General features: G+C 35.1%; 1 protein-coding gene across 5 annotated transcripts in view; it reads right to left on the minus strand.

The window, feature by feature from the left end:
• Window positions 1-26,756, minus strand: part of SESTD1 (SEC14 and spectrin domain containing 1) — a 54,974-nt gene that overhangs the window by 15,605 nt on the left and 12,613 nt on the right. For 4 of the 5 annotated variants that reach the window (XM_027731391.2, XM_027731389.2, XM_039387935.1 and 1 more), the window contains 7 exons: window positions 23,522-23,630; window positions 19,873-19,963; window positions 17,772-17,885; window positions 8,428-8,541; window positions 6,178-6,275; window positions 5,768-5,823; window positions 3,082-3,293 (listed from right to left, as the gene is read on the minus strand). In XM_027731391.2, the coding sequence (XP_027587192.2) occupies window positions 3,082-3,293; window positions 5,768-5,823; window positions 6,178-6,275; window positions 8,428-8,541; window positions 17,772-17,885; window positions 19,873-19,963; window positions 23,522-23,630 (794 nt within the window). The remainder of the gene's footprint in view (window positions 1-3,081; window positions 3,294-5,767; window positions 5,824-6,177; window positions 6,276-8,427; window positions 8,542-17,771; window positions 17,886-19,872; window positions 19,964-23,521; window positions 23,631-26,756) is intronic. The other variant, XM_027731393.2, reaches the window with a different exon arrangement.

A 26,756-nucleotide genomic window follows, 5' to 3' on the forward strand; every position in this document is an offset into this window, starting at 1 on the left:
TATGTCTTTGCAAGGTCACAGCAGTACAACTCTGGACTACAGGATTGGATTTCTTTTATTATTATTTTGAAACTATTTTGTTTGATGTAAATGTTATTCAGAGTAAAACAGTATCTCAAAATTTGGGCTCCTTACACACATTTGAATAATCAGATATCTATGGAAAAATTTCATGATAATTTTTTAAATATCTGGAAAATAGAGACAGCTGCAACGAAACCTAGAGCAGAAGTCACTGCTAGAGTCCTGCAGTAAGGAAATGCAGGAATACCTCCACATTCTGAACCTTAATAAAAAGGCATAGGAAGTCGGCTTCCTCCCCTCAATGTGACTTTTGTTTAAACATGGATGACAAAATAGCTTCACACAGATTTTCAGGAAATACAATACAATACACAATGTAACCCCATAAATATGAAGACAAATGAAACAGGGACTAATCAGACCATTTTTCTAGTGCTGTTAAAGTACAGTGCAACAGTAAATCAAGAATGATCATCATCATTACAGACAGTCACTGAATTCACCCCATTTTTCAGTCATTATGTAACTGTCTTCCCACTGCCCTTTTCTGCCCACCCCCCTGCCTGCCCCCTTTCAGAGCATATATTCTTTGCTCCAAAGGCATCCTGAGCTTTCCTCACTTTAATCATTTCTAGGACAAATTAAGACAACAGTTCTTAGGATAATTTTGTTTAAAGAGAAACTTCCTGTTGTGCTCAGCACCTCTGCACAGCTGCTGCTGGTTAAATATGGAACTGACCTAGAAGTGAAGGCACTCAGATGTCCCCCTGTAAGGTCAGTGTGGCCTGGAAAACTTGCATATGGAAGTGACAGTTCTCATGCAAGTCTGAAACAGTGTGCAAGGTTCCTGCTTAGCAGTGCCCTCTGTGACCAAGACCACCTCCCCATTTCAAGTTTTCAGCAACTATTGCATTGCCTCTGCAACTCTAGCTTAGCACACGGCTGTTCTTGTGACAGATGATTGAACTGAGCAGAGTGACTACGGGACATGCAGAAAGTTATGTAATTTTTCATGAAATGCATTTTTAAATGGTTAATGACTAGACTCCTGCAAGGCCTCACATTAATTTTAATTAATTAAGGTTAGAAAAATAGTAACTAACACCTCTGCCTAAGGAGGGACAAAGCTAGAATTTATCATAACATACAAAGTTGCTCCCAAGCAGTGTTTAGAAAAACTGCTCATCAGAAAACATCTGAAAATCATTGTCATCTTTACACTGTAGAATGAAAGACAAAAGAAAGAGAAACAAAACTATTGAACAGAAGTAAGGTAATTAAAAGGAGAGGGCAGGATAGTGAAGGCACAAGGGAAGAGAGGCGGCTATTGATAAGAGGCTTTGAGACAGGAGTAAGAACTAAGCAGGTCACAGTAGGCAGAAGCAACAAACAGTGAAAATGAAACAGGAACACAAAAGCAAGCCACCAGTGGTAGCAATACAAGATGCTATACAAAGAATGAAATAGGATGTAACTATAAAGAAAGCTAACAGAAAATCAAAACACTAAAGAAAAAAAATAACAGCAACACCAGGGAAAAACTCTCTCTCTGTACACCCATTCTAACTGAAAATACTGCAAGCATGTTATATGGCAACTTCTGTTTGTTTTGTCAAAATAAATTCTGTGGCATTTTGCCTCTACTGGTTTCCTCCAGTACATCATTAGCTTCTTACTTTTCATCTTTAACTCCTTCTGTTAGCCTGATTTTCTCCCGTAAACCAAAAGGAAACTAAGTGATTTTCTAGATTTAGTAAGTTTTTCCCAAATATTTGTATGCCACTTAGAAAGCTTTTAAATGCACTTTATAAAACTCATTAGTTTTACTGTGTACTGAGACTCAGTTCCCCTGCCATGTAACATCCATACTGTACACAGAGCTAACAATAACTATTTCTAGTACAAATATTGCAAAATGAGGCTGTCATGATAAATAAGTCTATTTAAATGCATTAACAATGTCAGTTTGCCAAAATATGTTATAAATCAATCATCACAACTTTAACACAGCAAAAAAAAAAATCTCACCTGATTATACGCACAGCTGTGCTGATATGTTCTATATAGGACTATTTTAATCTCTTTTATTTTTATTATTTCCAGCTCAGCATACCAGTAGATGACATTTGCTTTTTAAATTTTTTTATAATAATCTGAATTACTACAAAATGAACATTATCTCCTCAGTAGATTTGTATTTTCACTCCTAGATAACACAAAATTAACTACGTTTTATTTCTACCCATATCTGAAATGCTGTCAAGTGGAAGTACTTGACTTGCACTCCTCATGCCTTAGAAATGCCAGTGCTGGAAGGTCAAAAGCAATATCTATTCCATTAGATTTTGCATATTCAAACTACACAGAATCTTAAAAACACATAAATCTAATTTCAAGTGATAAATACAAGAGGAATAAATTAATTCCATTTCCTCGATTTTCTCCAGTGAGAGTCTGCTGAGATGATGTTGAAAGTGCTAATTACATGCCTGTTTCCTAAGGACCAAACCAATTCATTATGACCTTTAACACAGAATTGATTAGGAAGTTTATATTCATTCTTGTGAGGGTATCCTTGAAATACAGAGAGTATAAGCACTTTAACTTAGGTTAAACTACAAAATATTAGACAAAATAAGGAACAAATAATAGCTTATGTTCAGTAACAGGAACTTGAAATGACATAGGCAGGGGAAGGTTTTCAACTCTCAAGCAAATTTACAATCACACGTGTAATGTTCCTCTCTTTGCCAACAGGTCAAGCATTTGCCCCTCCAACAACGCAGCCACACACTGCCACAGCACGCAGCATGAAGGTTCTTCAGCACAATGGCAAGAGAGCACATTTAAAATAACCTCCACATATGACAACAGCCTTGGGAAAGTCACTGTGGTAGCCACAATGTAAAGCACTGAGTAAAACTAGCACACTAACATTTGAGGAGTGAAGGGAGGCACTAAGGGCTCACCTCTAATTTTTAGTTTCACAGGAAACACAGTCTGTGACTCGAGCTCAAACCTCCGCCTCACAGTATTCAAGAACAACTCCAAGCTTACCTGCATTACCTTCTGCTGAATCTCCTCCAGCTGTGTGCGCTTGCTTCGTTGTCTACACACTTCCTGGTAGCGGGTATATTGCTCTCTGAGTGAGTCTAACAGCTTCATGACCTGTGGCTGAGCAAGCAGCTCATCATCCATTGGAGACCAGGAGACCCCTCCATCTGAACCATTGAATCGACGCTGTTGTAACTCAGATAGCAACTCATGACCTTTAAGAACGCAGGTAATGATGTGGTTAATTTAGATTCAAATCCACCCCCCCCAAAATTAGTAGTAAGCATGCCTGCTTGTAAACCATCCAACAGTGCATTTTTGCAGCTAATGGTCTTTCATGCATTGGGCACATTTAATGATATGATTTTCATGCAGAACTCTGGTCACAGTTTGTGGGGCCGTATCAGTCATAAAGTAGAAGAAAAGAAAGGTGTTATATTTTAGATATATAAAAGAGATACTGTGAATAACATGCAAATTGACAATAGCATTGATTAATGTAAAGAAACAATTGCAAGCACATTCCGGAATCTTAAACAACTCTAAGTATTCTGATTCTTCAAAATAGTGAGTAGCATCTGAAGTATTTCTCTCAAACAATTTATTTTCTTATATTAAATGAATGCTCTAGAAGCACTGAAAAAGTGACCATATAATTTCTCTGTTGTCTTTCAGGATTTTTATAGCAAGTACAACACTTACATAAAAAGCGTGGAGCTGAATACTATTTTTCTCAATATTTTGCTCTTATTTCTCTCGCCTTTTTCTTTGTGCTCTTAAGCACCATATCAGGGTACAGGCTCTCTACACTGCAATGACTTTCATATATGCAAAAATAGTATATTTTGACTAATCGTCTACTTAAACTGTTTGAAGAATGTTATTTTTAAGTTATGTTAAAGCCTTCAGAATGTAAACACCATACTACCAGTAAACCCAGATCATCAATTTGTTCCTCAAGAGCTCAATGAACAAGTTAAAATAAATCAGTGTTTGGTCACTAAAGGTATGTTGGTGTGAAAGTGTGCCAATTCAAGATCATCAGTTCTGCAGGTCTTAAAATGGTAACATGCCAGTTCACTAAAGGAAAAAATTACCACTTGAGTAATTGTAATACCTCAAGGAAAGTGCAGAAGCATAAGACTCTAAATTCAACTGGTATTATTTAGACAATCAAAATGCCAAGAGCTTTGGAGATTGCAGCAAACAAGTTTAAATTACTCAGCATATATTACTGCGAAATGAAAATGTTTTAAGAATTCAAATACATTTTGCCATACTATAGAAACAAACATCTTGGATTCCATCCTTTATAATACTACACAGATAGCTTCAGAGCAAACAGACTTAAAGGCTTTTACAAGATATTACAGTTCTACTGGGATAATTTTGAAATTGTATTGTTTCAGCAGTAAAGGATTACCATTTTTCAAGGTAAAAATGTTTTTTTTTAAACTAAATCCTTATCAAATTCTAAGAACTATATATGTGGATTTGGAACTTGTGAAAGGAACAGTACTTGTAATTATGGAAAACAGAAGCCTTTTATCTAAATCCTCAGTTTGTTCGTATTTATCCTTAGGAGATCGAAATGTTTAACTGGGGAGGGTTGATTTTTTTCCCCCTCCCCCCCTCAAGATTTCAATACAGTGACTCTAACAGAGAAAGCTTGCCTCTTAGGAACTTCCATGATTTAATGGAAGTTATGAAACTTAGTAGCTAAAAAAAAAAATTCATTATGCCATAATTAAGAAAACAGAGAACGCATATAAACTAATGGGCTCAGGAGCCATCTGCTTACACAAAATTGAAGTGTTGTTTTGTCCAAAAATCTTACCATTAGACAAGGACACACAATTAGGCTAAAATCCAGTGACAGTGTCTACAGACAGTTCATATTTTAAAGAACTTCAAAGACCAGAGTAAGAAACTACTGTTTCACCTTTTAAGTCAAAACAGTATTATCCCACTTTTAATAAATTTTTCATGGAGGGGGCAACATAAAGCCAGTAGTTCTCTATGACAAATGCTACATGTGATCCACACATTAGTTTATAGGAGGCCATAAGGTAAGAATTCTGAACACTCAGACTCTGATCACCACCTTAACTTTATGCTTTCTTATTCCAAAAAGGCACTGATTTAAAAACAAATTTCTAGTCTAAATTGAGTCTATTATACTTCATTGTCAATAGGAAATTCACCCTGAAAACAACATTTAATGCTGAACGAAGAGTCTAAGCAGCAAAGAGTCAGTATGCTGACTGTATGCTTCACTTTTCTGACAGATGACCAGTTCAGAACTAGACTGATGTAAATTGTTAGAATTGTGCAGGAAAATGCAATCTGTACTGTAACCATTTGGTGGCTACTGAGACAGACTCATTCTATAAGGCAAACATATTGACATCATCTAGACACAAAGCATTCTCAAAATTAAACATTAGTTATGGTAATATTGTAAAGATGTTAGTAGGATTGTAAAAATATGTATTTAAAAAGACACATTTCGATTTCTTCCATTTCTAAGCATCACCTTTTTTTAACCCAAAGATTACATTAAAAGATAAGCTTGTCACATTGTGAAGACGGCTAAGATAATTATTGTGCCCTCTGTGCTTTCATTTGGGGCTTAAAATGAATTATGTCTCCTTACTGACCAACATTCTAGTTTTTTGACTTACTATACCTGTCTGCAATACCGTCTCAGGATCAACTGATGGAAGGAAGTTCAAATCTATTGATCTTGAAAAAAAGTAACAAACAAATTATTAAAATTTGTATTACAATAGCACTAAAAACTTCAACTAAGGCTAGAACTACCTGATGGTCTTAAGAGATCAAGTTTCCTCCCTCACTCAGTGAAGTCCTCACTTTTTCAACTCATTGAATCAAAACAAAAGTGGAGCTGCATGTACTCAAATAGTCAAATGAGCATCATCTACACAAAGACTCGTGTATCTTCTTGTATACATTAAAAATGTTTAGAATTTCCTTACACATTTCAAAATATTTAAGGCATATAATATTTTCCATACTTGGATTTCAAATGAAATTTTATAATCCAAAAGGATTGATTTCAAAAAGTGAATCACACACCTCTCTCTCTCTTGTTGAGTTCCTTTATCACTTCCGTTGTTAATTAGAGCAAGTTCATCCAGTAAAGATGTTGATTCTTTCGTGAACTTTTCAAATACCTAAGTAAGAGGTAGGTATTAATTTAAGAAAATTTTAAGTGGCTGTATTGAAGGCCTCAGTGCAAATTTATCCACTAGTTCTGTAAGTGGACTTCAATCCTTACACAGTGTAATTATTTCCCGACATTCAGATGGTAGGGTAGAAACCTAGTTTTGTTAAGGGAACAACTAAGAGTACTAAGATTCCTTAGGGAGATAGTGAATATAACTAAGGTGGACTGAATTCTAAATATTGAAAAAAATGAGATTACTGCAAAGCCTGTAAGTTTTTATGGACATATTTATTCTACATCTTCATTTAATCCTTTAAGAATCAAGGCATGTTACACAAACGTCTGACAGCTCACTTGAATGGATTAAAATTTTGTGAAGATTTCAGCTCCTAATCACTATTGAAATGGACTATATTGTAATGAATAAGTAAAGAAAAAGAAAAATGTATCATATTACATAGAAATACTATATAGAAAGAAATACCCTCATCAGTTTCTTTGAACACAGGGGCTTCTGATTTCAGATAAGAAGGCCTGTACAGTCAGACACTGGGTACTGTTCAGATAATTCCTATGTGCCTGACTTCTGAGGATTGGTTTCAGTTTTGCTTTTTAACAAAACTGAGCATGATTGGGTGCCTTAAGTGACAAGCACAATAACTTCCAGGTCATTTTGGTGTTATTAAATTAATAATCAATAGCTTGCCAGTGAACTTTCCTTAACTTATCTAGGACTACTTAAAATTTCAGGAAAACCAAAAAGGATCTGAGATGGACAAGTCTTAAAAGCCAATTTATAAGAGTGGTTTATAAAATACAAGCTAAATTCATTTGCTAAAAAAGAAAAAAAAAATCCATAGCATGAACATGTATAAACAGTTGTAAACTATTTTTCAGCTAGTACCTTAAACAACCTTTCTGCCCACTTGTCTAGTTTCAGAATTCAGGAGTTGCAAGGATGAGATTCTTCATTAATATACAAAACAAGTGAAATAAGCCAAGAGAGGAGAGACAGGAGAAAGACATTTTCAGTTGTAGTCTGAACGAAACATAAAGCAAAAGTCCCAGAGAGAGTGGAAGTACTGTTCTTATAAATTTTGAGTGCAGGAATAGCTGAGTAGAAGCCAGATCTGTGTACATCAAACCAAAATGAAGGAGAGTGACATTAGATTTCCCTTCCTTCCCCTGTGTCCAGGTGCTCCCAATTTCAAGCAGAGAAACAAACTGCCTTGCCCTAATCCACACACACATAAAGCCCATGCAAAGGCCAGTAGAAAAAAACCCACACAGTAGATGATGCTTTCTCTGCCTTGGGTGAGAACACACAATTCAGTAAGATTCAGCAAAACAGAAACAAAAGTGGTGAAAGTCCTCAGGCTCCATGAAGGGGGGAGTACTGCTGTGAGATTGGCTGCAAGGTATGTTTGAAGGCTTTAGGTAGTTGCAACACACTGTAGTGTATTCCTTGTCCAGGATCCCACCTGGAGATCCCAGATGAAGACACACATTTTAAGAACAGATTGCATGGGAAAGGAACACACTGTTTCATTGGAAATTAAATACTGTTTTGAAAATTCTATTTAAGTAACTGAAAAGCAAGTATCCATGAAAAAAAGATTCTGGAGAGCTATGCGCACCAACAGTTGCTTACACAATTTGTGTCTATTAATGATTTAAGGGTGTAGTTGCTCATAGACATTTACTGCACCTCTATGTACTGGGGAAGCTGCACTGACAGAAGTTTTCGTGTAGGACACTTTAAAACCTAGCTCTTAGTCCACAGGAGCCAAGAATTATGAGATAACCTTGGAGGATATACAGACTCCAAGTATTTTCTCCTTGTTTTGGTCTTCTCCTACAGCAGACAAACAATTTCCCTTTGTAGCAACTATACCATACAGTCAGGCTCTTCTAGAGTTAGTGTAAGAGAGCTTCATTAAGGAACTTGTTGGTTCAACAAATTGATTACATTAGCTTTATCATCCCTTGATGACCAGTGTTAGTTATCACAAGACTATTCATATTAATGAACTGCACTACTACACATATGCCAATTTCTTACACACTTAGTAGTTCCTACACAAATAAAAATCTCATGGCTCAAGAATGAGCCATTAAAAAAACCCCAAATAACAAACCCCAAAACACAGATAACTAACCAGCCTCTTATTCAACCAGTCCATGTGATCATAGGTGAGAGTTCCTCCAAAATCTTCTGTCAGTTGGCATGGTTCTATATATCGTGTCAGCTTGTTAGCCGATACTAAAATAACCTGCAACAATAAAATAGGTAACTTGTAAGTAATGCTTATATTTTCCTTAAGTATCTGAGAAGTTGGGTTAAGTATGTCTAGAGATACTGAGCAGATCTTTCTGTGATTCAGAGAAAGTGACCAAAGATTTTACTGTTAAATGCTTAAATGAAATATGGCTGGTTGCAGTTAACTTGGGCCCAACTCACAGGTAATTCTCATATGCAGTGTATATCTAATGCATAATCCTGTAAGAGCATCATCTCTACCACCTTGTCTATTTACAATAGGAAAAAGAAATGTGTTACCTGGATATCTTTTTTTCTGGTGGGAACTAATGCTTCATGATTAAGTCATACACCATGCAATCCATTTTTAGTGAATATAGTAGTAGGCTATCATACTGCAAAGCACTTAGTATTTTTATCACTCTCTTAGAATACTTTCAATCCCAGAGGTAAGTTTGTGCCGTAAAAGTTAAGTGCCTGCATTTACTGAGCAAATATGCTCAGCAAAAGTTGAACTCTTTCCATGAGTAATCAAAAATTCAAATCTTAGTATGCTTAAAAGCTTGTGTCATTCACCCAGGAGACAAATCTAGCTTATCAACTACATCAGGAAATACAGCAAAACATAGGTCTGCTGCTAGTCAGAAGACCAAATTCTTGCCATAATTTCTGCATTCTAAAGGCTCCTGGCTGAGCCTTATTCATATAAACTCAAACAAAAAGTTGGCAGCACAGGTTGCTTCAATGTATGATATGCTAAGCATTGAAAACCTGTGGAAAAAAACCCCAGTCTCTCTGTGGAAGCAGACATATTGGCAATACATACCCAGAAAGCAAAAAAAAAAAAATGGAAAGAAAATTTTGATAACCCATCAGATCATTCACATATTTTTGCAGGGGACAAGAATATGTGGAAAGAGCCAACTGGAAAGAGCCTTCTATTCCAGCTCCATGTTCCTGCAGACATTGAAACTAAAGAATTCAGAGTAGTTCCAAACAAACAGTCTATTATTGTACAGGAAAATCTTTCAGCAACATCCAAATATATCTATTGTCCTGTACTCTTAATGGTACGTAGCTGCTGTAAATGGAATTAGCCTGTAGTTTCTTTAAGTAATGCCAGCAAAACCCAGATGACTCTAGGTCCAAGAAAGAATAATAAAAAAAAAAAAGACGTTTGCTCTTTTGGCACACATTTATATTTTAGGTCATTTTTTACATTCTCTTTCATCTTTATGAGTTCATTAAAAAAAGAAGAAAATTAATTTTGGTATGGAACTGAGATAAATAGGGCAGCTAGTCTAAAAAAACCACAAATAGCTCAAAAAAATGAAGGGACTGTATTGAGACCACTTATTTCTGATTTTAATCGAGATCCTTCAGGAAGGAGAATGGGCAAGGACTATGCTTTGTAAACTTGTACCAGGGAGACTTTCTTTAAAAAAAAATTTCTCTTGCAAAGCAAAACCTGCATGAAAAAAATAATTTAGCAGTATGAGAAAAATAATCCTCTGACAAAAGAACCCACTCAAAAATGAGATTTGGTCAAAACCAAATTTCTTTTGCACCTTATTAGAAAAATTTGGAAAAAGAAAACCTTCCACCTCATTAATAAGCCTTGTTGTAACTGAAGACATGACTTCAAAACCCATTCATTCTCTAGGTTTCTTTTTTTTTAAACTGTTTCTTTTTTTAAACTTTTCATTGACTGTTCACCAGGCTAACTGCATAAATCCTGTCTGAAGACTTTCCAAAAAGTAAACAAATATTTGAATTTTTAACTAGGTGGTGGCAGAAGGGAAGGGTCCTGAACAGAATTTAGCTCTTGCTCTAGACCTAGACTGGTGCAGTGCTAATTTAACATCCTTAATATGCTTTACATTAGTAAATTAGCTTTGATATTTTCTAGATGTCAGAAATGCAATTTGCTTCTCTGAAGCTTCTGAAATAATGTTTTAATCAGCTACTACAGGTTAATATTCCATAAGCACACAAACCAATAGCCAAAGCAAACAAAAATGCTGAAAAATGGTAGATGCGATGTGCATGATGAAGAGACACTTCTTTTCAAAATCCAATAACAGTAATTGTCTTTGATCTTTTGTGAAAATAAATGTGAAATTATGATATCCTGAAAAGAGTTTTCCCTTATGAACTAGCGTTCCACCTTTGCCTTTGAATGTCACAGTTCAACACAGGTACAGATAAGGTAATTTACAGTTGTAAAAATAGAAATAACCCCCTGTTTGCTTGCAACTGAAATGATTTTTTGGTTTTTAGTTTTTTTTTCTGAAGTAATTTTACTATGTTGACTCTAGAAAAAGAAAAAAAAAAAGCTTTCTTAATCCAAAGTAAAAGTCTTTAGACAGCAGATTATAGTTGGATGTTAAAATGAACAGCTTAAACTTCCCAAGGGCGAAACAAACAGATGGTAAAACAGAAAAAAAAAAGTCTAATTTATTGAACCCTTAAATCTTTGCTTCTCTTCCCACTTGATCCACCCACTTCCAGCAACAGCTACAGCTAATAAAGCTGACAGTGGTAGTAGGTTTCGAACACGTCCTTTTTGCTACCGACAAAAACAGCCATAGAATCATCATCTGCACTGAGTTCTTTTTAAAACCTGGAAGTGTGGTAAAGCTCTCTTCTTTACTCTAGTCAGCAAACTTGCTTTGTAGAACATTGGCCTGCTAAAACATTGTGAAAGCCTTTGCAGACATAACTCAGAACAGTGCTTTGGGAAAAGTAGAAGTGCTGTATTTTGTAATAAAATCAAAAAACCTTTTTAAGAACTGCCAAATAAAACAAAAAAAAACCCAACAAGCAAAAACAAACAAAACAACCCCCCCAACAAACAAACAAACAAAACTGAAAGTCTGTACTAGAAAGTCTTGTGCCTTAGCTGCAAAATCCTATAGCTCAGGAGTCAAAACATATCGTTTTGACCCATGCAACATGTATCTTTTGTAATAAAAGTGCTTCAAATACTGTTTGCAGAAGGCTGACCTCTCTCTCTGCATCATTTGCTGTTTTCTGCAATAATTTTCATTAATCATCTACAAGGAGAAAGAGGCAGATGTTAAGATGAGAGAGGAATTCTGGATATTCAATAGGAAATGCAAAAGTGCCCCCAAAATGTTAAATACATCCATCTGAACTTTCTTTCTTTCTTGAGGGAAGTAATGAAAGAGCTCTTTAATTCAAATGTCACAGAGTCAAACACAGGAGCTATCTGAAGACAGGGTGCTGTAAAACTTCAGTAACAAGGGGCTTTTTTTTAAGTGTGTAATATCAGAGTAGCCAAACTACTGAATGAAAAAAGGAGCAGTTACTTTCCAAAAGAGAACACATCCCCTAAGAATACAAAATTTGAACAACTGAAATTTAAGCATATGATCATCTGAGCTAAGTAAATATCTGCATTTATCTTCACAGCTTGGTATCAATGAGTAATACAGTCCACTTCTGGGATAAGTTAAGAAAATTATCTAAAAAAAATGGATAGTAATATTCTACATCTATTATTAGAGCAAAATTTTTATACTTGGAAATAGGTACAACTACACTGTAAGGGGACTAAATCCTATTTGTAATCTCAGGAGTCAGGTCTTAAAAATCAGATTTGGTTTAAAAGAATAAATGGTGTTTTCATTTAGAAAAAAAACATTACAATTAACTGGCATTTACACAACACTGGAAACCTAAAAATACATTCAATTTCCCAGAACAAAAAAAGGCATTCCTGGCAAAATAATTTATGAGAACAGAGAACATAATGCATTACATCCACATATCTATATTGTGTGTAATTTGTTAGTCTGGGTTTAGTTTGGGGTTTTTTGTTAATTTTGGGTGGGTTTTTTTAATTTATTTTTTTTTTACATGTCAAGCAACCTAATATCCAACAACCAAAAAGTTTGATGATGTTCACAATACTTTCTAAAGAATTTTTACCAGGTGTGCCGAGGTACTGAGAAGTTCATATGGACTTAATCCTAATTGTTTTATAAAGCACAATCAAATCAATATTTGGCTTTTGTTTTTTTTTTGAAAGTTAACTGTGCTTCTTCTCCAGCAAACTCATCTGCTGGAAAAACTTCAGTATACCCTCAACTATTCTCCAAGTTATTTTGCAAGAATAACTATGGCACTCTAAGCGACCAAACATAGCTGCCCCTATATCTACTCTGACAGTGATTCATTGCCAGAGAACTGTAAAGTGAAGACTTCCTCTTCCTGAGGAGAATAATCTTATTTTTTTGATGCTACATACTATTTCAATCCATTTTTGAATGACTATTTGATTAAAAACTGAGTAGCTTAAGGTGTTATTTGTTAATATGGAACAATAATTTAAACAAAGATCATTTTCTTTAATTTTACACCAAGAAACACAAGTTAAATATTTATCTGGCCAGTATCATGGAAATCTGGCCCACTAGAAACCCAAGAGCAGCCAGTAGAATCTAGATAAACAGAAGACAAACTGTCAACTTCACTCCCAGTCACTGCCTCCTTCACTCATGGTTTTACCCACTCATTCACCTTTCCCTCCAGGGCTCATGATAATCAGCGCATAGTCCTTTTTCCATCCCAGAGAAGAGAAAATAGGCACAGATCCTGGTATTTTCCAACACACCCTTTTTTAGGGCTGAATTCAGAGCATGATGTAAACTCAGGTTTACGGGCTCCAGTTCCAGAGACAATTCCCTTATTTGGCCCAGGTTTCTAAAAGAAAGGACCCACTGCCTCCAGAAGCAACAAAGATACATGCAGATGAAAAGAGAAATGCAGTTATATATAATTTTGATAGAAGACTGGAACTCCTATATGCATTTTTGGGAAAGTCCATGAAAGCTACAAATTTTTTTGTCTCAATCTTAAAACCTGGTTTTCCCTTTTCTCTTTTTTTTTTTTAATTCCCTTGATTTCTTATCTCCCAACCCTAAGTGAACTTTTAAGATTTTCTCCATGATTTCCACAAGGATAAGAATAGCAAGCACACTTTCTTCCTCCCTGCTCTCGACAAACCAATTTTCAAAGTACTAATCTAATACCGAACTCAGGCTCAGAGACCATTTTTCCTCCAGGTTCCTTAAATGAATGGCACGCACAAAATAACCCCACCAGTCTGTCGGTAATTTTTGAATTGTGTACAAATTTGTACATTTCATCAATTTGTATGGTACATTTTTTTCTTCCAGTTATGCTAATTGTCTTCATATGAGAAGCTCATGATCAAATACCACACACTACAGCTACTAAAAGTTATTTGTTTCACATCACTATGTGGATACAATAAAAAAGCAAAAAGCAACACCTCTGAACTCTCCAAAGCATAGAAATTTTTATACTAAAATCCTGTTCTTCAGTCTTTTAAAACATTAACAGTATTAAGTATTGCAGTGTAATATATGCAACATTTTGGCTGAAAGACAGCCTTGCAGCAATTAAGACAACTCTCCTGTTACGAAGCATGGCACAGGACCAGATAAAACTGCTTCAATTAACAAACACATGAACTGGTTGCTAATAAAGGAGGAATAAAGTTACAAAGAAAAATTCTGCTGGAAGACAAATGGCAATTGTCCTCAGGCAGGTCCAAAACCAACAGTAATACCAGAAATAAGGACATGCACTTTTACTTAGCTGAATCAGCCCACCTCTTTGTACTTATCCACCCAGTAGCCCCTTTGATCTCAGTTCCCACATTTACTTTCAGTGCTTTGCAACGCATCATCACATCACACTCTAAAGCAGAGGATCTCTGCCTCTGAGCAGAAAGGAAGGCACTGTTTTTAATGGCTTCATATGGCCATTAAAGCAAGTATTAAGCAAGATATTAAGAACAGATAAGGTAGTGGGAAATAGGAAGCAGATGTAATGCCCCATTAGAAATTAGAAATCACAGTTACACAGCATTTACTCCAAATAAAATGCGATTACACCCAAGTGAATAAAAAGATTTCATACTTTCATTTCATTTTACATCATATTCATTTCACTGGTACAAAAGCAATCCTGGATTTTCCTAATAGTTATGCAAATCTGATCCGTGATCCGAAATACAAGTTGGGCATTGCTTTGTTTTTACTGCCAGTAATACAAAATTATGCAGCTGTAGATTTGTGCATGAGTTAGAGCCTTCCAAAGCCTCAGCAGTGTCTTATCTGCACTCCTATCCAAAATAGAGGAAAGACATACTACTGTCTCTAATATAAATATTAGTTGGAGCACAGAGAAGGTGGGTCATTTTCACTGAGACAGTTTTCCTGATTGCAACCAAGTAATGAATAACCAAGAGAATTAATGAATAGCGAAGAACAAAGGCTTGTCTAATACCAAGGGTGAGTCTTCAACATCTGGCAAAGCACATGATTTTTCCTACTCTTCTCAGCTTTTCCTGTCCTTTAATGAAGAATGCCATTTAAGAATATGACTTACTGAACAGAACGAAAAGCAATCAACCAACATAAACCAACAAATTGCAAGATACAAGGAAAAGCCATGAACTAGGATGGTATCACAGTCTCTTTAGAAATATCTATAGCAACTCTATACCAAAAGCTGCTCATGGTCCAACCTCGGCTAGATGAAAAGTTGATGGCAGCCCCTCATGCAAGCAAGCAGTCTCACCCTGTTTCAGAAGGGAAACTCAAGAGTAAACACCTATCAACCAAAATGAGAATTCAGCAATTACCTGTTATATTATACATACATATGTATATACATAATTCAAGCATCAGACCTGCCCATGCATCAAGCCAAGATATAAGGAGGCATCAGAAAACAAATCTCAAGTTTTCCTCTTGACTACTTTTCTTGCAAGTGACATACTTTGATACGTTTGCACAAAGTGCCTCTCCTACTTTAATTATATTCTTCTTTCTAAAACTTTAGAACTATTAATTTAAGAGAATCTTAGCTCAAAATTTCAAGCCAGACAGAAATGTTTACACTTCAGTAATAAAAAAAGAGTTTAGAAACAGAAACCAAAAGGTTTAGTTACATAACTCCAGTGGTCTATGCCAACAATGCCAACATGATCATTGGCACAGAACACACTTTTTAAAATTACTAAGCTTGTTAAAGAACTATGATTTAATGACTGTTAGCCAAACCTCAAACAAAAAATCCATTTATTATTGCAGCCATGTAAAATTATCCCTGTTTCATTAATATATTTTCTGTAGGTTTTCTGCTTATTTGTCTAGAAATGGATTCTAGCTGAGTCATTTTGAAGAGAAACCCAAGAAGAACGTTCTAGAGGACTGACTTCTAAACTAGTACTACCATACACGAACAACTGATGTATAAAATTCTTTTAGACCACAACTTCAAAGACTTCCTGAACTTGTCCAAGCACTATATTTACAGGTGTGCACATGGGAAAACACAGCCTAAATCAGACAGTAGAGTCTTCTAAAGAGAAGGCTTTGCCATTACTACTGCTACTCTCTAGAATGAGGCATTTTTTTACCTTAAAAAATTCTTACCTACAGAAAGAATCTGTGTGAAATTGAATATTGCAAACTTAAGTCATTTTCTAAACAGCAGCTCTTAAATCATCTTTTTGACTACAGACGGTTAGTTCAGATGCTTTTTAAATTCTCATCTTGGATGTGGCTCCAAACAATAGGCTAGTTTATAGAAGGTGGGCACCACTACACTCATGTTTTTGAGTAAAGAAGCTATGACTGGGCTGCTGCTACACGTCAAACTTCAAGATGGAAACAATCTACGATCACAACTCTGCCAGTCTTCTTAAGGAATTCAGGTGACAGGATAGACAGACATCTGTGAAACCCAAAGTGTTTAACTGTAATGGAAGTCACAATTATCATAATTGGAACCAGTAGCAAAATTTCAGGCACTTGACTATCTTTTTTACTGAGTATCTCCCTGACTACAGACTTTCAAACACCTAAGTAGCTGTTCAGAGATTCTTTGGACTGCTGTGCTGAACTCAGGCTACTTTTCAAACCTGTCTCTAAAAAGGTATTCAAAAATAAAATATGGTCTTCATCTATAAAATAAACAACCTGAAGGCAAACATGCACAATGTCCTTACTTGTAAGATTTATAAGTAGATCATAAAAATGAAGTAATCTAATAAAAGGAATCTTGAGGTAAATAAATAAATAAATAAATACATAAATAAATATTTGGACACCTCATTGAAAAGAGGTACCGTACCCCTTACCCCCACACTCCTTCAGAGCACTTCCACTTGCAGGAATTCTTTCCAAAAATGAAGCCACCTATTCTAGGTAAAGTCTGACACAAGACTTAAAGACAAAATTCACATGAATTAACAGAATTATATCTAGATGATAGAGAATTTCTTTTTATATTATTTAGCAGTTACAAAACTTTTCAGCTGCCACCTTCCAATTCTCATTTTCCCTGAACTAAGTGTTCTGCAGGAATATTCAAGAATGTTATAATCTCACCATCAGAAAGAATTACACAGCATTGGTCAAGATGCAAAATGCTTTTCTATTAAATCTTTCACAAAGAAAACCAAAAAAAGATGCTAAGAGTTTTGTTATACAACACAAGTAGATATTTTAGTATGTGGTGAGCAGAGCAAGCTTGTAGTTCAAAAAAGATTAGCACAGAAAATGATTGGAAAGCTTGATAATACAGATAATTCTCTAAAAAACATGGAAAATTGAGGTTTCCATTAACCTCCACAACAGATATAACAATGGAACTGCTAACATTAGTGTGTAGTCTCTTGTACACACCCTGCCTCACAACTAGAACAGTATCAGCTTATATTTGTCAAACTGAAGGGACCTATAACCTTTGTTACTACTGGAAAAGAACTCAAAAAATGAGAGATGCATGTAGTAGCAACAAGATGCTTGTCAGAATTGTTATTACTCATATAGTGATACCATACAACATGTACCTCCACAGTCCATTACAGAAATCATGAAAAATTTCACACTAAACCCTGTACAACCATTTCTTACTCAAATCATCCACAATATGTATCAAAACAACCTTATACCATTGCCGAGCAAAGAATTAAACGGCACACATTTCTAATTTGAGAGCTACTTCATTTAATACTCTTATTAAAGAGGGAAGAAGTTAAAAAGTCACAGTGGTTTGTTAAGGATATCCACAAAGTATCTGGAACAGAACTAATTTAAAGACATCTTAATTGTCATCCAATTATACAGTATTCAAGAAACAGTAATTTTGACTGAAATAGACAAAAGATCTACATACCTCAAAGCCAAGTCTATCTTTCTCTTTCCAAAAACAGAAATGTGTAACCTTCTTATCCCAAAATTCATCTGGCTTTACTACACAAACAAGTGACACCTCAGCTGGAACAACATTCTGTAAAACAAATTAAAAAATAAGTAACACATTCAAGACTACACCTTCATTTACCACATTTACATTTCATCATCTATTCAAGAACTCATAAACTGCAGATAAAAATTAAAGTAAGTCTACTGCATCTACATGACATATTGGCTCCATCCTGCTTTGTAGCAGATTGCACTGGATTTCGTAGCAAAACTTGCAGAACTGAAAAGAAAATATAACCTCTTTACTTTCAGTCCTGAGGACATTATGTTAATTTGAAAAAACATGCATTATTGGCTAGGCTTAATTTTGTTTATGGCATTTTATTAAAAATTTATTATTAAACCCAAGGCTTTCCAGAAATGTTATTTACCATGCAGAAGGAAACATTAATCATAATATCGGAAAAAAATCATATACGTTGTTACCAGATGACATGTCAAGATTAGACCCTATACTTCTCTAGTATGTATTGCTTAGACTAGAATGAAAGGGCTGAATATTGACATTTCAACATATTAATTCATTACAATATTACCAGTAAAACATTTCTCAGCCTAAACCAATAATTTCATCTACTAAGCTGATTTTATACTGTCACACTGAATGTATATCAAGGAACAAAGACTCTTGATTACTCCCAAGGCATCAGCTATAGCAGGAAGACTCTTTATATCAGAGTAGTGATATAAAGGTGATACAATCCATGTGATTTCTCTTTAAATATTTTGGTTTATTTATAAAAATATAATTCAAGAAAAGTGAAATACTTCCAACAGAGAAATCAGCACCAAAACCAAAATTAATTCTTGCACCATTTCAGTGAATTTGCAAAAATGATTTACAAGTAGAAAGTATTCTGAACATAGAAGTGTTTTGGGAAACTATGTATGTTGAAGCAAAGAGAAATCTCACGTGATCTGCACAAGTGATCAGTTTACATAGAAAAATGTTCTTTATTGTTTCCTTCTCAAACTAAAGATACAGATGTGGAACTTATGTTTCTGCAGGTTGCACACTGGCAGGACGCGTGCTGAAATAGGAGCATGGGCAAATAGCATCCTTCCCACCAGCTGCAGTTGCCACCAAATGCCACCACCTCACGCTGGTTGAAGCAAAATCTCAGACAAGACCATAATCTGAATACAGTGGATTCAAATATTGTAACTCTATTCATAGGAAAGCCATCTTAGTCAGGAATAGGTGAAAGACACCTTGAAACAGACTTCAAAACCCAGAAGCAGGACAAAAAAATAAATATGAAATTACTTGTGTTTGACACACTTTCTGAGGCATCACCTAGCTCTGAGGAAAACTGCTCTGATAAAGAGAAATCACCTGTGCAGTAAGAAAGCCAGTAATTCAGGTGCTCTAATGTATTAGGAGTGCTGTATCTTGCATTTTCTTTGACCACTGAGACCAGAAAATAACATATACTGTTCAGCAGAAACAAGACTCTATTGTAAAACCACAGATCTGAAGAGCTAAAATAATTTTTTTAAACAATTTATTTAATTGGAAATTGTCACTTTTTTTTCCTTCTCCTCCTTTTTGTAGCATTCAGAACATAATTTGTGATTTGAACTGTTATGCACAACAAAATCAACTATATCCTATTGCCAGGGAAACTGGGTAGTTCAGCATATTGCATCAGAACCTGCTCAGCTACATTATCAGTGTGAACTGCTGCCCTACAGACATTCCTACTGCTCATAGCTGGCAATGCCAGGAGCATATTTCTGTATTTTTTTTATTAAATTTCTGCTTTAGAAAAAGGTCTACAACTCCGTGTTCTCAGCAATAAAGAATTTGTCTCTCACTTGAGTGAGTTGTATCATCTGCTTTTCAGAATTTCTTCCTGCACAGAACTCTGTCACAGAACCACATTTGGTTATTTTAGAAGACTATAAAATATCTATATCTCAATGAAGAAATTACTGCCTCTACAATAGCACAGTTATTGGGTTCACATTTATAAAACTCAGTCAACTATGAATGTATAAAATTTATTTACCTGTAGCATCAACACAACTGTCTTTACCACGTTCCACTGAGACTTTCTGCCATCCACTATCACAGTGAATCCCCTAGCTTTACACTTCTCACTAAAAGAAGAAAAAAAATTAGAAAAAATTTTGAACAAGTGTCTTATCACAATGACTTTGGATTTCAAGCTCACGTAAAATACAACTACATAGTTTTTTCTTTATAAAAATGCTGTCTTACAAACCTTAAGTCTACTTATTCATAAAATAACTTTGAATTTTAATGCTCCAGCATATTAATAGGAACTGCAAATTACAATTTTCCAGTAGCACTTCTATTTCATAATAGAAGTATTTCTTTAAACTTTAGCAACTCTGAAAAGGTTTCATAACTATAAACTCCAGAAAAGCCTCAGAAAACAGATCAATTACAGTGTTGTATGGAAAACAAAGGGATGTGAGTTTTCACAAGGTTACTTCTGAATTGACACAGATTTGAGGATAGAGCTACATATCACCTGATGCATATCCAAACAGGAAACCATCTAAACATGCTTAAATTTCTTTCCTGAACAAATGAACTAAGAATTTCAGTGCACAAAAAGCCTCTACAGGACAGAAACTTTGCATATAGATCTACAAGAAAGAGCATTTTAGACTGACATAATCTCTTTTCCTTCTAATAACATTTGAGTCTGTGTATACTGCAACAAAAAAACCCCAAAACAAAACCAAAAAAAAACCAAACCAAAAAACACCACCTGCTAAAAACAGCTGCAAAGCCAAAAGTTCAAAGGTACTTCCGCTCAAACACCAAATGGGAGAAAACAGTGAAAACTTTCCTCTCTGTGCATTTCCACAAAAACCTTCCCAGCTCATTTCAAACTGAAGCTGGCAACAAGGTGCTCACAACAGCTGGACAATGTTCAATGGTGGCAACAACCTCTGGATATCACCAACATCTGGGAAGCGTTATCTTCTCACAACCAGCACAGGAGCATCCGAAAGCGGACATGGAAGTGAGCCCGTGTTTTAGCATTAGTTATCACACCAGATATCATGCCCCAGGTTGAAATTTTTGTGTCTGGCAAAGTTATAAGCAACTAAAACCCACTACATTTACATGATGTAGAGGAAAGCATTATGTAATCTTTACTACCCAAATCTGCAATTAGAAATCAAAGACATTTCTGCGATCCTCTTAAAAATAAAAAAGCAACCTGCATGTAACAGTAAGCATTATGTTTCACACCAACAAATTTAACTGTTATTTATTTCATGTTTAAGCTGAGCTTCATCACGTAGGGGTGGAAGACAAATTTTTGTCCTAGAATTAAAAAAAAAAAAAAAAAAAAAAAAAAAGGAAAAAAGGTACCTTACTAGTCTATTTAGGAAAAAATAATTACAAAGTTGGTTGCCAGTCCAAGAATGCTTTTGGTTTTAAGGAACCTCTAAGACAACATCCAAGATTTTTCTGGAAGCAGTCTGAACATTCAGGCTTCATGACTGCAATGTTTAATCAGAATCAACTCAAAAGGCACATTACCACTGCTTTTAAGAACAAGATAAATAGTGTTACTACAGCGTCTAGAGACGTGACTTCCTTAGGCTCACTGGAATCTAGCAGTATTAGCATCTGCTCTTCTCTACTACTAAACCTATTAAAAAAACCTAGGAACCAACAAAACATACAACCAACCATATTCAGAAGTGAGCTACCACTTTTGAAAAGTTCAGCCAATACAAACATAAATGTCTGTATGCAAGTTAGAATAATTAAAACAAAACAAAAAAAAGGCTTGGTGATTTGAGCCACAATACAGAGGATACAACAAAGGAAGCAAACTTTGGTATACACAGACAACAGCATAACATTGCTACTTTTATTATTTTCAGTTCTGAAGAGGCCACTTCAGAATCTGAGAATTTTAAATAGTATCAAAGAAAGGCATAAAAGTAGACCTCAATACCAGGAATAAAATGTCTGAAGTTTCAGAATGGCTTTATACACACACTCCAAAGAAATTCCACCCAAGACAGTTTAAGCAGTTACGCTTCTCAAATTTTGGATGCAGCCAGCCATCAACACCAGAACACAAATCTCGAACCAGTTACAATGTACATCACACACAACTGAATTAAAAGGTTACCTTACACATAGAACTTGGGGGAAAAAGTAGCATTAATGTTTCCTGGACAGCTATCTAAACTTGGGGCAACATCCCTCCTTCACCCCTCCTTTTTTCAAACATGGTTCTTTCCAGAACAAAAAAGGCAAGTGCTTGGGCCAAAAGGCTTGCATTTCCCATTGAAGAACAACATGCAAACCAAAACAATGACTTTTCCATACTGCCACCATAAAAGGGAGGTCATTTTTTCCACAACTGACAAACAGAACATTAAATGTGGGAACACTGACTTCATTTTCAAACAGATTTCCCAGTTTCTACTGAGTACAAAGAGTACTTTGGTTCTGTTTTTAGACAGTTATTGTTATACTAATATATGTAAAGACACACATCAGGATGAGACTGTGGAATAATTAATGCTTACTAGAACAAGAATGCCTACATCTGTTCCACAAATATGGCCAAGCCCTTAAGTCAATGAGATGACTTGTGTGGATGATCATTTGGTATTTTCATCACTTTACAAAAGACAACAAAGCTGTCTGAAAAACCCTAAAGTTTCCACAACTAAAATATTGTGCAATATACCCATATACCTATTGATGTTTTTATTTTTAAGTAATCTAAATTTATTTTTTGCTTCTCTCTCACCAATCAGAATTTTTTAAAGCCTTAAGTAAAAAAAAAAAAAATTGGATCCTTTAATTGTGTTTTAAAACTATTTATAGATTACACTAAGCAAAGTACACTGAACAGTCTTTAGTTATGCCACTGTTGCTCTGTTTCCAGAAGAGAAATTTAAAGGGATACAAAACCAAGCATTTATCCAAGAGGCTTCTTTCCTTTTTAAATCAGTGGGACAAGAGAACAAAACAAAGTTATGATAAAGATCAATCTCTGGATATTAAGAAAAAAAGAAATGTAGGTAACTAAGTCAGGACCAAAAACTGTCTCTATAAGCTTGCAGTGCCACATGCACAGAACTTGATTCAACAATGATTTTACAGCAAGGTATCGATGACAGGGTACTCAAGTCGTCATTCAGCACATTTAAGCAGTATTTTAATTTTAAACATTTAAGTTGATCACTAACTTCAGTAAGACTGTGTATTTTTAGACAGTGCACACTGAAGCACTACAAGCTACAAAGATTAGGCACATAACAAAGAAAGAGGAGGAAGCTATTTTACTTTCAGAAACATTACCTTTGCAAATTTAGGTGTTTGACCTAATTTACTTTGTAATTTAAGTGCATTGTCATTTAAAAGAAATTATGAAAGCTATCCCAACAAAGGAGGATAGAAATACACAAGATAAAACAAACAAAAAAGCCAGATATACAGAATGGAAGGACAAAGGCAAGCCTTAGTACATATCCCTTAGCTCACCGGGATGTGTATTTTTAATTCAGTCAGACAGTATCACATTCTAGACAAACATTTATGTAAAATTAATTTGGTACTGAAAAGCAAATGAAAATTTAAAAAAAATTAGAAAGATCCCGTCCACCACTGGAAGAAAAAGCAACTCTGAATGCCTTTCAAATCACCTTGGTATACTCAGAAGATAGTCTAGTGTGACACTCAGCTCATCCATACTCGTCTGTTCAAGGCATAATGGAATTGTCAGAATGAGGCCACTTCTTCTGTCCTTCCCTCCTATTTCAGAACGACAAAGTAATTAGAAAGTTAATGTGATGAGTTTAAGGTAAAATAAATACTTTTTAATTAAGTAGTCTCAAAATACATCACAAAAGCAATCCTTAAAGTTGCCGTGAAAATCTCAACTGACATTTCACCTCTCAGTTGTGAGGATTCATTCACCACATTGATATCTAAGACATCACCAACACTTCAGAGCATAGCCCACATCCACAGCTGTCACAGTTTTTCATTTAATACTTTCAATATAAACAACACAAACCAAGTGTTCCAGAAGCATTATTTTTGTATCTCTAGATTATGTTGTTAAAAAGGATCTCTTAGACCTTCTACACTACCAGCCCACCAGAAACCCAGTCAGCTTCCAAGGTGAACATGTACCCAAAAGCTCCAGCTGGAGCTCCTGGAAACACTGACAACACAAAGGAGGATTTTGTACCACACAGGCTGCCCATGGCAGGTACTCGAAATTGGTAATTCAGTCAAACACACAACTATTTCTAAACCTACTTACAAACAGGTAACAGTCATCTCTTTAAGATAAATAGTTCCAACCAGTTGCCTTAATCTTTCACATGCATTTTCAAACCTTTCTGGTAAAAGTTACACAAACAATATTGGCAACAGTAAGTTTTAATACATTATCCATTTTATTAAGGAAACAAAACAATCACAACACATTTAAGCACATGTAGGAGTCAGTTACTAAACAATTTTCTCCATAATTTAGAAAAGCTGTACAAAGATAACTATACTCACAGGTTTATTTGGGATGAAAAAGAAGGAAAGTAAATTTCCATAACCTGAGAAAGAACATCTTTATTCTCAAATTGTGCAACTCACATTGTTAAAGCAATTAAATCATGCTTTTGCCTCATAGAAGTTCTTGAATAATGGTAGAACTGAAGTTCTATCTAATCAGTAAGAACAACTTTTTACAGAATAGTAATAGCTGTGCAGAAATAAGACAAACCACATGAGCACAGTAATGCTTGCAAGATGTATACACATACATTGACATAATTTGATAAGAATTCTCCCCATCCACGAGATGCAGGCAAGATAAGGAACAAACACTGTTTGCACAACATGTTGGACACTTAATTGCAACAGGTTTTTTTCCTTGTTTCCAAAGCTTTGCAAACTCTCCAAAGAGTTTTAAAAATCCACTGATACACACACATTTTCCACATCTTCATAAAGGACCGACTGCTTTCAGTCACCCATTGCAATAGTCGTCTTCCCCTCCCTTTCTCTTTTTTGGGAGAGAATTTTTGCTGGAAAACAGCAACACACTTTTTAATAACTGTATTTCTAAACAGAAGAATTAAAGAGTGATGATGTATGAGAAAGGACAAATGGACAGATGCTTTCTGCAGAAATTAAGATTGTGTCTCAGTTTAAACAAGAGTTATTACAAATTGTCCACCCTTCTCTGTTTCTGAATGGCAGAAAGCCTGAAAATTGGAGTGAAGAAGCAGAGAAAAGGAAGGAAAAATACTTGGATTTAAACAGCATTTGCTGAACTGACTAAACAAAACGCAACTCAAACCCCCAAAAATATAATCTCTTGACATTTCGCAAAAAGACCACGACAATTATCTAAATTATTAGTTCCTTACAAGTCACCTTGTGTAACAACTGACAGGTTTTCCCCCAGCTTGTAAACGTTGCTACACTGAAAATACATTTAAGTTAAGGAAAAGAACTTAGAGCATCACAAAAAAAAAAAAAAATTAATTTTGCACCAAAGTGGTTGTTCAAGGTTTTTTGCTGAGTTAGTAGCTTGTCTCTTTTCCCCTGCTATTTGTAATGACCTACCAGCAAGAAACCTACACAGCCATGGATTCTAAATCTGAGGAGACACTGCTCCATTAGAAACCACTGTTTTGCTTCCAGAAAAAGGCAGGATCAATATTATGTGTACCAACTTACCTCAAAAAATGCCAAGGGATTTCAGCATATAAGCACTGCAGTATGCCTTCCTAAAATATTATTTTTCTGATGATACGTTTTTAATCATTAGTATGTTTTCACTTATGAAACTATATGGAGTAAAATTGATTTAAAGAGACATGATGAACTGATTTCTCTGTCAAGTTCCTTTACTTACACTGAGGAACACTAAAAAAAACCTAGTGCATGAATCTTTACCATTCATTACATTAAAGCATCCATTAATACCAACCAATTCCAAAAAGATCAAACCTACTTAGAAATATGTAGGTTCAGAAAGGTTCCTAACATTTAAAATGCACTCAATAATATTACTTTCCACTAAGAATGTTTGTATTTCAAAACGGATCAGGCAGATTTAATTGCAAATTGAAAATGCACTCTAGTTAGTGAAAACTTCCCCTTGCAGTAGAATACTGAACAGCCACCATACTACACATCTGCTGTTCCTCTGGAAGAAACTCCCCACTGTTCCAGGCTTTAATGTGAATTGAGTTTTAGGGGTTTGCTTATTTGTTTTTAAACAGGAATTGTTTGATTTGCAATTGCTGGGAACAGCAGGCAAATTCAAAGCAAAATATTCTATCAACAAAAAGAACAGGTTTTACTTCTTAAGTGACTGGAGCTGGCTAAACTAGACTAATTAAAAAAATAAACTAAAATAAACTAAACCAGAAGAACATTTAAGGCAACACTTCAATTTGTGAAGTTGACAAGTGTTCTGCAAGTTACCTACCTACACTAAATAAGACCATCAAACACCAAGAACAAACACAGCTATCTATGACAGCAGTGAAACCAGACAGCAGAGAATGTCATTCATCATTTCAAGTATTCCCTTCCTTTTTTTTCTTGGCATGGGGAGAAGAAAGTTATCTTCAAACTAAGATTCAAGAAGTTTTAATAAATACAAGGATAATTACAGTGCATAATTACTTTCCTGAATTAACTACTTGGCAATAATCAAACTGTTGCAGTGCATGGCTAATTCTGTTTCCACCTGTTTCTATGTTGGAGAAAAGATGGGTAAAAACGAAGGAAAAATTTTCCAAAGAAAATCCTGAAAATATTCACTCCGTATTTCTAAACCACGTTAAAAAAAAACAGAAAGCATTATTTTTGGATGTTTGCTATATTATCACTCTTTTATATATGGACTGACTTCTT

This window comes from Pipra filicauda, unplaced genomic scaffold, assembly GCF_003945595.2.
Source record: "Pipra filicauda isolate LSUMZ 115617 unplaced genomic scaffold, ASM394559v2 scaffold5_size6683894_pilon, whole genome shotgun sequence".
In the NCBI taxonomy this organism is placed as follows: domain Eukaryota; kingdom Metazoa; phylum Chordata; class Aves; order Passeriformes; family Pipridae; genus Pipra; species Pipra filicauda.